The sequence below is a fragment of the Macadamia integrifolia genome, chromosome 5, assembly GCF_013358625.1.
Source record: "Macadamia integrifolia cultivar HAES 741 chromosome 5, SCU_Mint_v3, whole genome shotgun sequence".
Lineage (NCBI taxonomy): Eukaryota > Viridiplantae > Streptophyta > Magnoliopsida > Proteales > Proteaceae > Macadamia > Macadamia integrifolia.
This window is the reverse complement of record NC_056561.1, coordinates 37152941-37167640: the sequence shown is the minus strand read 5'-3', so window position 1 is coordinate 37167640 and position 14700 is coordinate 37152941. Positions and strand designations below refer to the sequence as shown.

General features: G+C 38.4%; 1 protein-coding gene across 1 annotated transcript; it reads right to left on the bottom strand.

The window, feature by feature from the left end:
* Positions 1 to 5653: 5653 nt before the first annotated feature.
* Positions 5654 to 13667, bottom strand: LOC122079888 (ras-related protein RABA1f). The gene is made up of 2 exons (XM_042646660.1): positions 13160 to 13667; positions 5654 to 6481 (listed from the first exon to the last, which is right to left on the bottom strand). The coding sequence occupies exons 1-2, from the start codon at positions 13378 to 13380 to the stop codon at positions 6049 to 6051; spliced, it is 654 nt and encodes a 217-aa protein (XP_042502594.1). The 5' UTR covers positions 13381 to 13667; the 3' UTR covers positions 5654 to 6048.
* Positions 13668 to 14700: the final 1033 nt, after the last annotated feature.

Here is a 14700-nt window from a genome sequence, read left to right as displayed (position 1 = left end):
AAACGCATCGATTTCTTCAAGCATGGCCGCACGCCATCCATAATGACAGAGAGCAAATTTTTTAGAGTTTGGTTCAGTTGGAATGGTGAGAGATGCAAGAGCATATCACGGATTTGGTTTAATAGCATCAACCTTACTTCTAGTCTCCATTTGATGAGATGATGTATAGGAGAAGAAGATGATGCTATAGTTAGAGAAGACAGATAATGAAGGAGAAGAAGATGATGCTATAGTTAGAGAAGACAGATAATGAAGGAGAAGAAGAAGAAGATAGAAGATTAGAGGACTCTGCTGGTAGGGGTTGAGAAGATGGTATCGAATGAGAAGTAGCTAGTAGAAGTTGGGAAGTAGGAGACACAGGTTGTATAGGTTGAATAGGGTGCTCAGGTTGTAGTAATGGAACCTGCCCCTGTTGAGAACACCCCGGTTCCTCTGTAGAGTTAGAGAACCAAGGACCATTAGGAATAGACGCAAAAGCACTTTGTGAAGTATCTGAAGAGAAGGAAGGACTAGGGGATAGCTAGCGCTCGAAAGTACAGAAATCCACTGTGGGAGGCTCTTGTGAAGATGAAATTGCACACGTGCCCTTTTGAAGAGGGAAAAAAACTCATTAAAAACTATATGATGGGAGATCTAGACCCTTTCAATGGAGTAATGTAGGCACCTATGACCTTTTTGTCGATCACTGTAGCCCAAAAAAATGCGTGGTAAGGATTTTGGGTCAAATTTGTTTACAGAACCCTTAGGTAGGGAAAGCATTGTGTGCCAAAGATCCTCAGCATTGTATAATCTCTAATATTATCAAACAAGAGATGTAGTGGAGTAAACATACCAAAAATAGGTGATGGCAATCAGTTAATTAGAAAAACTGTAGTGCTAAATGCCTCTACCCAATATTGTAGGGGAATTGAAGCATTATATAGCATAGCGAATCCCAATTCTAAAATATGTCGATGCTTCCTCTCAGCAATGATGTTCCAGTCTTTGGGCAGGAAATATGATGGATAATACCAGCTTGAGTGAGATGAGCAAGAAACCCCTTGTCAACGAACTCACCACCACCATTTGACCGAAAAATCTTGATTTTCTTTTCAAATTGTCTTTCAACCATAGTTTGAAATGCAACAAACACTTTCAGGAATTCAGATTTGTGGTGTAATGGATAAATTCAACTATACCGAGAGAAATCATCCAAAAACAGAGCATAGTATCTAAATTGTTGCATACTAACAACTGGGGCATTACCCCAAATGTCACAGTTTATTTGCACCAAGGGCTCGGTACTGCGAGTAAAGGAAGAAATGAATACTGAGCTGACAACTACTACATAATTTTTTAGAGCTATCTATAACATTAATAACCCTTTATTTTGAAAAAACTTTCTAATCTTGCCCTGTGGATGCCCTAGACACTGATGCCATATATCCACAGATGCTGTCCTAAAACGGTGAGAGAACAAAGCCTTATGTGGCAGTTTATTGACAAATGCATAGAGGCTCCCCAATCCAACTTCCCGATGCCAACATCTTCCTTGTTTGTTGATTCTTTATCAGAAAGCCATTTTGATTAAATTCAAAAGCACAAGGAAAGTCACTTGTAAGCTGTGAGACAGACAAAAGATTTATGCAGATACAGGGCACTAGAAGAACATCCTTTAAAGGCAATGTAGTGTTTCCTTGCACAATCTCTCTATCACCAATATGCGTAATCGGTAAATGGGATCCATTCCCAACCATTACAGTATGAGAGCATCATAAGGAGTGATGTTTTTGAGATTTCCTACAGTGTTGGTCATAAGTTGTAACTCCTGTGTCTGGAAACCATGTTGAATCTTGTGAATAAAAAATGTGCCTCGCAGCCAGAGCCTGAGGAACATCTTGAGCCTGGAAACTTTATCAAATCTGGTCCAGCATTTAAGGGTGCCATGTCCAAATTTGTGACTTTTTGACACCTAATCGTTGAACCAACAGGTTTGAATTGAGACCTATAGGATTGATTAGGCTGAGATGAATTTTGTTACTTAGGCTGGGACTTAAACCAAAGCTTTAGATTTGACTGATCAGTTGTTACGTTACGTTTGTCATCTCAGTATAATCATTTCCATACTGAGGCTGATGCTGACTATATTGAACAAAACCTCTGCCACGGGAAGTAAACGATCCTCTTGTTGATTCTTCTTACTTTGTTCACCATGGAAAGCCATGTGTGAACTTGGTTGTATCAGATTGATGACTTTGATTATGTAAATCATGGCTCATAAGAAGGGGAATCAGATCTACATAGCAAGGAACTGGTGGCTTAAGCATTGTTGTAGCAAATGTCTCATATGTTGGCCTAGATTAGTAAGTAATGAAAAAACCTTTTCTGATCTTAGACGAGTTTGCCAATGGCAATAAGTTGATCACAGATGCTTTTAAACACAAAAAGATACTCTGATAGAGATTTCAGATCAATCTTCTTTAGGAAATGCAATTTAGAAAGAAGCTCAAACTCACGAGCTTCAGATGCTTGAGAAAATGTTGTGGACAAAGTCTTTTAGAGCTCTGTTGAGGTCTGAATCCCACCCAATGGCCAAACCAAGAACTTCTTCAGACAAAATTTCAGTAATCCAAGCTTTAACCAGTCGGTCAATCCGAAGTCATGACATAAAGTCTGTATTCAGAGTGGATTTCCCAGCGGAATCAATTATTTTTCGATTTGGTGTGGAAAAATGACAATAATGAAGCCAGCAAGATCTTGGCTTTCTATTAGAGACATCGTTTGTGTCCCCTAGAGGAGAAAATTTCCCTGAGTGAGTTTCAGTGAAACAAAATTTGCGACATTGAAGTTGCAAGGTTAAGCATAAAGAGAAGCACAATAATTGATGAAATTAGTAGACACGATTGCCAAGACTTGCAGAATGACAATTACAGAGAAACTAGGTCTAACAGAGAAAGAATTCAAAGAAGTCACAAGACTAGATTAAGCAAATAGATCTATCAGATCTAAAAGTATAGAAACTAGGTTCAGAAGGAGAGTTACCTAGTTTCTTTCAGATCTGCAAATTGAGTGGTAACTTTTCTGCTCCACCACTCGAGTCGGCTTATTGTGTGTTTGAGTTGACATGCCCCACTATTGCTTGTTGATCCTGCGAAACGACTGATTTCCGTATGGGGGCCTTGGCCTAGGGCAATGATCACTATCATAGAGCACCATTTTTCATTTACCAAAAAAATCAGAGCTTCATTGGGCCAGGCATCGAGTTTTGGGTGCTTAATAGTAGTGATTTGAGTGGAAGTTCTAGTCAGCATTGTGTGAATGCCTTCAACATGTGTATGGGATTCTGGTGTGACAGTGTCGGCGCAATGTTGTTGAGGTGCAAGGATTAAAGTATCGGTATCGGTCGCCGTATCAGTCGGTCAAAATTAAGATACGTATCGGAGGGTATCGTATCGTATCGGAGATACGCTAAGATAAGCTAAAGATACGCACATAAATGGATAGGGAACACATTTTTATACATTTTTGCATAAAAAAACAGTTAAAAAAAGTTATATATAACATGTAGAATGCATAAATACTTAAGTGGAGGGTATCGTATTGATAGACAAATATATTGAGTTGAAAATGTTCAAAATGATGAGGGTATGGTATTGATAGACAAATATATTTTTTTGAGAAAAATCAAAATTTTCCATGGAAGTTGTAGAACACTTGTTTTTACATAACATATAAAAAATCTAAACATTTTTAATCATTGAGCATGAGTAGATCTAAGAAATTTGAAATAAATTGAAACCCTCATTTTCTCTTGAAAAAAGTTTGTAAATCCTTATAAATCCAATGATTTCATGTAATAATGATGCACAAAATGTGATTCTAAGTATGATGAACTAGGGGTGTCAATTCGTGGCCCGAACCGACTAAACCGATTGGGACCGGCCGTTTATAGACCGGTCCAGCCCTGACCGTTTATTAAACGTGTCGGGCTTGAGCCCGGCCCGTTTATAAACGGTCGGTCTTGGTTTTGCTACTTGGACCGTCGGGCGCCCGACCGAGACCGACCGTTTAACACCCGATCGAGACTGGCCTATTGTGCACTGGCCTAGCCCGACCCTTTAATGATTGTAGAATACCTATTTTACCCCCCAAATTAGAAAGTAAAAACTAAAAAGTAAAAACATGTTCATATTTTTAATAATGGTTATATTTGGTATCATTTATTAATTTATTGTCATTTTTTTGGGTTTGCATGAGTGGGCCGGAATATAAGAGCACATTTTAAAGAGGGTCGTTTAAAAACCGGTTAAAGCCCGTTTAACATTAAACATGTCCGTAGCCCAATTAAGGCCCGACTAAAGCCCGATTAAGGTGGCCCGATTATAGCCCAAGGCCGACCGACCGAATATAAAGTGTACCATGCCCTCAATAACTAAGCCCGAGTAGTTAAATGGGCGGACACGGTGTAGCCTTTGAAAGTCTTTAAGCCCGATTAAGCCCGATCGAAACCGAACCGACCCGACCGGTTGACACCCCTATGATGAACCTTAGATTTGTAAAAAAACTTGAAAATCTAAGGTTAAAATTGAAAAAAGTGAATAAAGATTCAAGAACTTACTATTCAAAATTTTCAACTTTCAAGTTCAAGGTTCTTCTTGGACTATGTTTTTCTCCTTCTTTGAACCATTCACTTCGACAATGTTTTTTTCAATCTACCATTTGAGTCTCCAAAAAGGTGTGTGAATTAAAGGGGAAGAAAGAAGAGAAATATAGAAAACTATTGGTGAGAGTTTGAAGTGTTTGTTTCAAACAATAAAAGGCACATTCACGGGAATTTTCATATTTTCAGTCGATACGTACTGATACGGTACCGATACAGTACGATACGGCTCGATACTGCACGATACGGTCGATACATACCGATACGGTACTGATACGTACCGATACTCTCGGGAATTTCCAGATTTTCAAAAGTTCGTATCGTAGAGTATCGTATGTATCGGTACCGATACGGTACGGTACGGTACGATACGCACGATACAACGATACGTAAAAGGGGGCCCAAAATTCCCCGTAGCGTATCGGTATGTATCGTGCCGATGCCTACCGATACGGATACGTATCGGCCGATACGGCACGATACGCACCGATACTTAAAACCATGTTGAGGTGTGACAAGGTTAGGTGCTTTGAAGGAAGAAAGCTTGATGAGATTTGGGGTCTTGACTTGGGATGAAGGAAAGGTGCCAAGGTATTGAGGAAAACACCATAGTCATTGAGTGGTGCAGAGGCAAGATGGGAAGACCTCTTCTGAGGCAATGAAAATCTTGTGCTTAATGAGGGTACTTGCTAGCGGTGAAAGCAGTGGTGCAGTGCTCAGGTAGCTAAGGAAACACATTTTGGTAAGAGGATGGAACCATAGTAAGGGCGATAGTTGAGGTTGAGCAATGAGAGTAATTATCTAGGGTAACGACCTAGGAAAGTACTAAGGTGTCACTAATATTTTAAGACGTAAGAGGAAGATTGATAGGTGCGTTCAGAACATCAATATCCAAGATTTTGCCACCACCATCAAATGCCAAATATGTTTGGAGAATGCGCATTGCATATATTCCATTTTAAATTATAAGAACTAATGTCCATGTCTTTCCATTGGACTATCTGAAAACATCTGTAGTCCAAAGCAACCAAATATAACAGAATTACAGAACCCTGTGGTAGTTAAAAATCAAAGTATTACATCGACTTGAACCCCAAAAAATAAAAAAGAGAACGAAAAAGGAGACATAAATTGCAAAGAGTCTCTGCTGCAGCTGCAAAGAGAATTACCCAACATCCACCAACTTTCTATAGATCCCTAAACATTTTGGCTAGCCCTAGAAGAGTTTAAACATACAATGCTTGATGATATGACAGTAAAACTATGTTTGAGAGAGCATTCCATGTGCTGTTGTGCCCAAAATCTCAACAAATAATATCAAGAAGCACATCACACAGAATGATGAATTCCAAATCAGAGCAGTGGTATAAAAATTCAACACCGGATCCCTATCCACGTCCTTTCTTCAGTTAGGAAGAGCAGCATCCAACTTTCTTGACAGCTGATACATCATCCTTCGAGCCCACATTGATAGTCTGTCCTTTGGGCAACGCTGCAGGGTCATCCCCAATATCAAGAGCCTTCCTGCTGACAACACGATAGATCTGAGTGAGCACTTCTGTGAAGGCATTTTCTACATTCATAGATTCCAGGGCAGAAGTCTCCATGAAGAAGTTGTTCTCTCTCTCAGCAAAGGCTTTTGCATCCTCGGTAGAAACAGCTCGCAGGTGACGCAGGTCAGCCTTGTTCCCCACGAGCATGATCACAATGTTTGAATCAGTGTGGTCCCTAAGCTCTTTCAACCATCTCTCCACATTCTCAAATGTAACATGACGTGTAACATCATAAACAAGCAGTGCACCAACAGCTCCTCGATAGTATGCACTAGTGATTGCCCGGTATCTACGTAAAGAAATTGAATGAAACATTGAATTATTAAGCTGCACTACAATTCAACTGGCCTCGAATTTTTGTTGAAATCTATTATATATAAGAAAAAAATAAAAACAAAAATAAAAAATAAAAAGAGAGAGAATTCAACAAACTAATAGATTTAATAAAGTCATTAGTGAAGGAAAAAACAGTAGACAAATTTTGCATAGATAAACGTTACAATCTGAGTAGTAGAATGCATAACTTGTAAGCTGTAGACTAAACTAGGCCTTTGTTTCAAAAGGGATAAAAGAAGGGTCATTTACATGTGGGACCTCAAGAGAATCATCGTCCTACTCGGAATAACTAGCTAGAAATAAAATTCCAACACATTTTGGGTAACGAAATGTATTAGATAATGATAGGTCCTGTTTTACCAGTCTGGTCAAACCTGGGTTCAGACCTTTGCCGTATGTTTTTAACTTAGACAAGGAAAGATAAAATCTACATCACCTGTGGGTCATGACATCAATTCACAGCCCAAACAAGTCACTCAGAGCATAAGTGACACAACACTTCATAACATAATTCGACTCACAACAATGTCTGTTACCCGCCCCCCCCTCCCCCCTCCCCTCCCCCTCCCCCCTCCCCCTCCCCCTCCCCCCCTCCCCCTCCCCCTCCCAGGATAAAGAATAAGATCTGCTTCCCCTCAGTTTAAAAGAGAATGGTTTAAACTTCTTTTTTTGTTTATTCTAATCTAAAATTCACTACTGCCCCATGCAGTTTTATAGTTCAAAATATGGTTGTTTAAAAAATTATGTTACAAAAATTTCAAGATATAAATTGCATTGCATTTTACAACTTGCAATTGGTTAAGAAACATGAGGTGGTGAATATTGATGGTAAGGAGATTCCACAAAGTAATTATTTTAGGTATTTGAGGTCAATCATAAATAAAGAAGGTGATAGATACTAAGGATGATGTTACTCAGAAAATTAAAATAGGTTAGTTGAAGTAAAAAGGTGCGTCCAGAGTGTTGTGTTATCGGCGTACTCTTTTAAATCTTACAAAAAAAAATTTATAGGACTATCATAAGACCGACTATGATGTATGAGGCAGAATGTTGGACAGTTAAGAAGTGGCATATAGATAAACTATGCGTAGTGGAGATGATGATGTTGAGATGGATGTGTGGCAAAACTAGGAAGGACAAAGTAAGGAATGACCACATTGCAGCTGAGCTGGGAGTAGCTCTGAGTCATAATAAGCTACGAGAAATTCGATTGAGATGGCATCGCCACGTTCAATAAAGGCCTTCAGATGCTCCAGTTTAGCAGAGTGATTTGATTCAAATTGAAAGATTAAAAGAGCCAGAGGCAGGCCTAAAATAACCCAAGAAGTGGTGGTGAGGATACATGCAGGCTTTCTACCACGTATGACTTCAAATAGAGTTGATTGGAGAGCAAGGATCCATGAATCTGAACCCACTTAGTAGGGATAAGGCTATGTTGTTGTTGCACTAACAGTTGGTTAAGAAACGTCATTGCAATTGTTGAAAAATATTTATATATTTTGGGCACACAATTGTTAATTTCACAATTAAAATGCCTATTATCCTGCTCACTGACACATCTGACTCTTCATGGTAAGAACCATCCCAAACAACCTACCAGTCAAAGCTTAAGAGTTCTCAGGTTGAGATCCAGAACAGTCCAACTCTAAGCATAAAAAACTCAGTAACCTACAACTGACCCTTCCTTTCAATACATCAATGTGAAGATAGCTTAGGTGAAGTCATTCAAGACTTCAAGCTTTGTATCTGATTCCCAATCCCCATTGCTCATACCTTGTCATAATGTCTTCAAGTTTCTATCTTATAATCTTCTCCTTTTCAAAGTTCTTCAATGCAAAGCTTTGAAGTCTTGAACGACCAATGCCTTATTGAAGAGGGAAGGCTCCCTTTTATAGGCAAAGAGAAGAAAGGAGGGGGGGGGGGGGCAACTTTAAAAAAAACCATGAGCTGTTATTTGGTGAGCAGTTGGTGATGTCATCGTCCACTATCTAGTGTATGATGACCTGACTATCCATTTGCTAGTGGAGGCTTAGTGAGGGATTGATGAAGATCGATGGGGAAGAACCAGTTCCAACAACAGTTTGTCCAGAATTTTCTTTTCACATCGATCCAGTGTTTGTGGGCCAATATTCTGATATCATTTAAGCCCACAAATTAGGCCCTGTTTGTGCCCATCAACCAGAAATAATTCTGGTTTTTAATTGACAGCCAAATGGCCAGCCCGCATGGAGAAGAACTAATGAAGAATTTGCTGAAACTTGTAGAAAGTACTTAATAGATTTGGTGGGACCCATTAGCCTTGTGTGGAGATACATGAAGTACAAGATATAGACTGGTGTGGAGTTTTAGAAAATGAAGATCTTTCTTATCTTTGTTTCTATTTTTCATAGTTATCCTGGCGCCTAGGCAAACCAAGGTGGTCTAGTGGGGCAAAAATTAAGGCGACGCTACGAAGGTGCCAATCCAGGCAAAGCTGCTTGGGCACCTTGACAACTATGCTATACTTAGTTTAACTTGTTTCTATTGTTAAGTAGTTATCTAGTTTCCAATTTGGTTTTAACTACAGATTTTTTTCTTTTTTTTTTATTTTAATCGAAATAACTAGAGATTGGAAGTTTGAAAGGATTAGCTTCTATTCCAATTATTTATATTTCTATAACAATAGCATTTCTATTTAATAGCAAGGAAGGGCAGAATACAGCCTACGAGTTTGATGATTAAAGAAAATTAGCTTTTCCATCAAATGTTGTGAGAACATTGGTGAGAGACCTCAGTTTGTGAGAGACTGACCCTATCCCCTTCTTCCTCCTCTCCTCTATTTTCTTCTTCTTTCAGTTTTATTTTATTCCTGCAACTGTGCTTCCATTTGGAGACTAATGAGACTTCTGTTGAAGGATACTGATCCATTGTGGATGCTCCCAAGGATGATCCATCAAGTTCTCCAAGAAAATCATGTAATTAAAGACTGCGTTATACCATGCGGTGTTACTGGTTTGATTCCTTGCTCCGTTGGATGTTAACCAAACTCTAGATCAGGCCAACTGTGATGTATTTGTTGTCAATCGATTGTGAGAGATAGTAGTTGTTTGGAAGGATATTCTTATCACTTAAGGAGTCCCTTTTGGCTTCAATCTGCTAACTTGGAGTTCCTGTTGAAAATGGTTTCGATTGGAGAGTCCTAGGAGGCCTCTATTTCCTATTTTAACAGGCTACATTATCAGTTTCAGTTTGACTCGATCTTCTCTAACAAGATAAGCATTTTACCTCTTTCTAGTCTCTTTCTTCCTGGACATATTCAACTACTTTGTAAGATTTCAGACAAGACAGTTGTCCATAGTTGTCAAGGTGACCAAGGTGGTGGAGGGGTGCCTAAGCACTTAGGCGACAAGGCGCCCGCCTAAGCGTTGTCTAGGCGGCTAAGGCACCCAAGTGTTATTATTTTATTTCCCCTCTTTTCTAACATTATTTAGTATACTACATATATCTTATATCATAAAAAATCAATATTAAGCCACATCAAGTAATCAAAAATCAACAGCAAGCCACATCAAGACATAAAAAATCAACATTAAGCCAAATCAACTCATCAAACATCAACTTTTGAGAAATATTATTGTTTTCTAATAAGTTTTACTGGTTAAATGATTTTATTTTAAATGAGACTTTTTGTCTGAGGCAGCACAAAAAACAGCTTTCCAACAAATCCAAGATTGCTTAAATCTAATTTATATTTCAGTAGTTATGTTCCGGTCAACCTTATTTGGTGTGCACGAAAGCGGTTTAAAATTACCCTGAGTGGAAATAAATTTTTAGACATAAAAACAAAATATTATTTTGCTGCTCTTTTGGTTTTTAGTTATTTTCTATCACAATAAGACTTATTAAACTTCAGATTTGAGAAAAATCCTAGCATTTTCAAAGTTAAAAATCGCCCCTACAACCAAAAATTCAACTTTTGTTCTTAAACTGGGGAGTTGAATTTTTAACTATTTTTATCATATTCATTTAGGGGGTATCTTCTTATTTATAAATAATATCTTAAGTAAATGAAAAAAAGATATTTGGCATAAGTGCAAGCCAAACCTGGTTCAGTACCATTTCGAGACCCCTTGTACTAAGGCGATAGTCCCTAAGAACCCAAAAATACCTTCCAGATGCCAAGGTGACGGCACATAGTTGTCTGATATTATTCACCCCCTTAATTAATGTTAATGCCTCATACGGATGCTGTGTTTCAGGGGTTTGTTTATCATATTTGGACACTACCGGATAATAGCATCAAATCATTGGATCACTACGACAGTTTTAAATTAGATTTTTCTCTCTATTTATCACCTTCAACCATAAGTTCAAGTGGATATAGCCGCTGATCTGGAGATCTCCCTTGTACTAAGGCAATAGCCACCAAGACCCCAAAAAATCCATGCGGGACGCCAAGGCGACACCTTGACAACTATGCAGTTGTCTGATGTTATTCACCCCCTTAATTAATGTTAATGCTACGGATGCTGTGTTTCAGGGGTTTGTTTATCATATTTGGACACTACCAGAAATCATAGCATCGAATCATTGGATCACAGTGATAGTTTTAGAATAGACTTCTCTCTCTATTTATCACCTTCTACCATAAGTTCAAGTGGAGCTTGCTGATCTGGAGATCTGTGAAACTCCCCCCCAAAAATAAATAAATATCTATACTTGCTATTTTCTACTTTAACTCATGAGTTCAGATCCCACCATTGGAAGTCCTACAATTTTTGGGCTTTGATTTCTTCATATGAACATAACATATGACCAGAATCTTGTATATATCTGACTAGTGGGTTTTGGGTTCCAAATACCTTATTAAAACTATTACACATGTGTCCTGCAATATTTTTTGCTGTGTAGGAACCTGTAACCTGCTGAAAGGTTAATCCTACTCCACCATGGATGACATGACTTCACCATCCATTGTCCGTGATGTCTATGGTGCTTTGCTAAGGTATTCGTATTTTGTCCATTTTATCCTGATTCAGTACACTTCGTCTCAGTGTTGAAGCATTGTTGCTTTTGTTGATATTTTGTTTGATGCCTTTTCGGTCTCGTCTTTGTCTTCTTTGTTCAATAATTTTTTTCTTTCCAACATAGACATTGTGAATGCTTTAGACATATTTGCAGATATGTCTTTGTTTCATTGTCACTTGCCTTGGACAATTTTGGATTTTATCCTTCCAAGTATCTATGGAATTTGTAGACCCCATCTTGCAATCAGTATCTTGTTTCTCATAAGAAACCAGTAGAGGGAGGCTGAAGTCAAAGCAGGGTTTAAAAACAAGGAATCGGGATCTTGTAAATAAAATTGCATTTATTCACAGAAGGTACATCTTGTGAAAATGGCTTGTATTGGACAAGAACAATCAGATTTTTCTCAACATCCTGCCCTAAGAAGAACCAGGGAAAAGAAAAGATGACGGGAAAAAAAATGTATTCCAGAGTCCAGATACAAGGATAGAAAAGTTAAAAATAGCATACAAAAAATTACTGGAAAGCATTATCTTAATTGAAAGTCTGAAACCCTTCCCCTCCTCCCCCCCCCCCCAGACAGAATGTGCTCACACACCACACACAAAAACAAGATAAACTTTGTAAGAGCTCAAGTACAGTTGTGCAGATAGCATTCCAATATAAATATTCTCAATGAACACATTTCATAATAGAAGTCAGGTGTGCATTTAGCATCCGATACAGATATTCTCAATGAACACATCATCGCAAAGAAAGTGATCAACATCAATTAGCTATAGATAGAAAATCTTTCAAACAGATTCCAAACAACCAAGTACTCCCTGCACATCATGGTCATTATATCTTAAATTGCTCCTATCAACAACATGATCCACTTCTCCCCATGAAGTGAAATATAAACATTATACCAATGTGCAGCTTTGAAAACCATAAGAATGGTTTAGAACCTATATAGCTAATGGATAACACTACTAAGAACCTAAATTAAACAAGCTCCACAATTATAATAACAACTTTCCCGATAGATATGATTAACGCATGTTATCACCACACCGTACAAAAAGATATGCCTATGATATAATCGAAATCCTTAAAACATCCGTTCAATATGCAAATATGAGGCATTTAACTGCTGCGCTCCTCCACAAAACTGTGTCAATAATCAGATCTGATAAAAGAACAGTGCATAATTTTTTTTTTTTTCCAGACATCCACGGTCTGTTATATAACAACATTAGAAGAGAGTGTCATTGGATAACAAAATCAGAATCAAACTAAATAAAAACAACATTTTTAGGCTTCAGACAAGCAGATCTTAAACATGAGATAAACCTACACGATTCGGAAAAGAAAAGTCCATCCTCTTTGTCTGCGATCGACAATATTAAATCAACATTCATAATGGAGATACTGGAAATTTGAGGCCCCTGATCTAATTATAAAAACCAACAATATCTCCATAAGGTTCACGATCTGAGCGCATTCTAACAATGATAATTACGTATCAAATAAAACTAGAGATCTATCCAATAGCAATGAAAAATGAAGAAGAAAAGATATATTCAGAAAATGTAACATTGTATAATGGAAGGCGAAGGGAGGAGAAAACAAGAGTGAATCAAACCTTTCTTGGCCGGCTGTATCCCAAATCTGAGCCTTGACGACCTTATCGTCAACATGAATGCTCCGCGTAGCGAATTCAACACCGATCGTAGATTTAGATTCAAGGCTGAACTCATTCCTGGTGAATCTGGATAAGAGATTGGATTTCCCGACACCTGAGTCTCCGATCAAAACCACCTTGAACAGATAATCGTAATCATCGTCGGCCCTGTATGCCGCCATTTCTATTCGATTCGATTGTTCCCCGCGAGCTCAAGAGAGACTAATAACAATGCGAGAAGCCTTCGCAGATCAAAAAAAAAAGGCGCTTTCTATCTCTCTCTTAACAGGTGTCACTCCTCGTCCCTGCAACATTCGACATTTCGAAATTCGAAACAGAGGGTATGAGAGAGAGAGAGAGAATGAAGGGGACCTTTATGAGCGGTGAGGGCTGGAAAGGGTTTTAAATATCAAACAAAACCAACTCCACTTTGCGAAGAGAGAGAGAGAGAGGTGGTCAAATCCCGAACCCATAATAAACAGCCTTGGTTGACAATCACAAACAATGGGAAAGGCCAGAAGCAACTCTCTCTCTCCCTGACGAGAAATGAAATTGAACAAAGTACTCGGCCTCTTGGACCTTTGCTTAGGCTTGATTCTTTGCCAACTCGGGACCCAATCAACCTCATAAATGTGGGCCCCTTTTAACCCCACGTGGATTCTTATCTTGCCTAGTCTGGATCTTATATCATAAATTTTTTTTTGGGAAAAAGAACGTTACCTCCTAATGTATTGTAATTCCACACATATGGAGAAGTGGAATTGGTTATGGACATCTTTTCACAACCTGATTCGACTTCTTCTATGTGTGTGAGTGTAGGGTATATTAAAGAGATTTTTTATTTCAAGAATTTTATAAGTAGGAAAGGTATCAAAGTGTACTTTTGGTAGGGGAAATGCATGCTCCCTGATCATGTACCCTATGTCAATGCGAGGGCCAATGAAAGGGTGCTCATAGGCATCAAGGGGGTGTGATTTTGGGTTTTCATAGGGGTGGATGCATCATTTTTTATCACCCAATGTGTTTTGGGTGCAAGGGCCAAATGACTAAGGAGCATTCTTTTCTCTATATTGGTATTATAACTACTATTTGCATAGTGGGAAGAAGCCACAAGCCAAGTTCTATTTCTCTCACATGAGCTTCTTTATTATTTTCTCTCTCCAACTTTGGCCATGCAGGTTCCAAATGAATTATACCATTTTCCTTGTTTTCATTAATGTAGCCTACGAATTCTCTTTTCGTCAACCCTAATATATGGTGAAGTCAATCTCCTTGCATCAGTATTCCTCGATACTTATTTTCACACCCAATCTCTATTTTAAAAATCAGATTGGATCAACCAGGATCGCTCAAATCGAATTGATATTGATCAAGACCGTTCCCAATCATTGATCAAATTTAATGGTCTAAAATATCAAGAAGAAAAAATAGGGATAAATCCATTTGATCCCAACCAATGCAGATCCAATCTGAATCAAAATCGGTTGATGTAAGGAGATTGA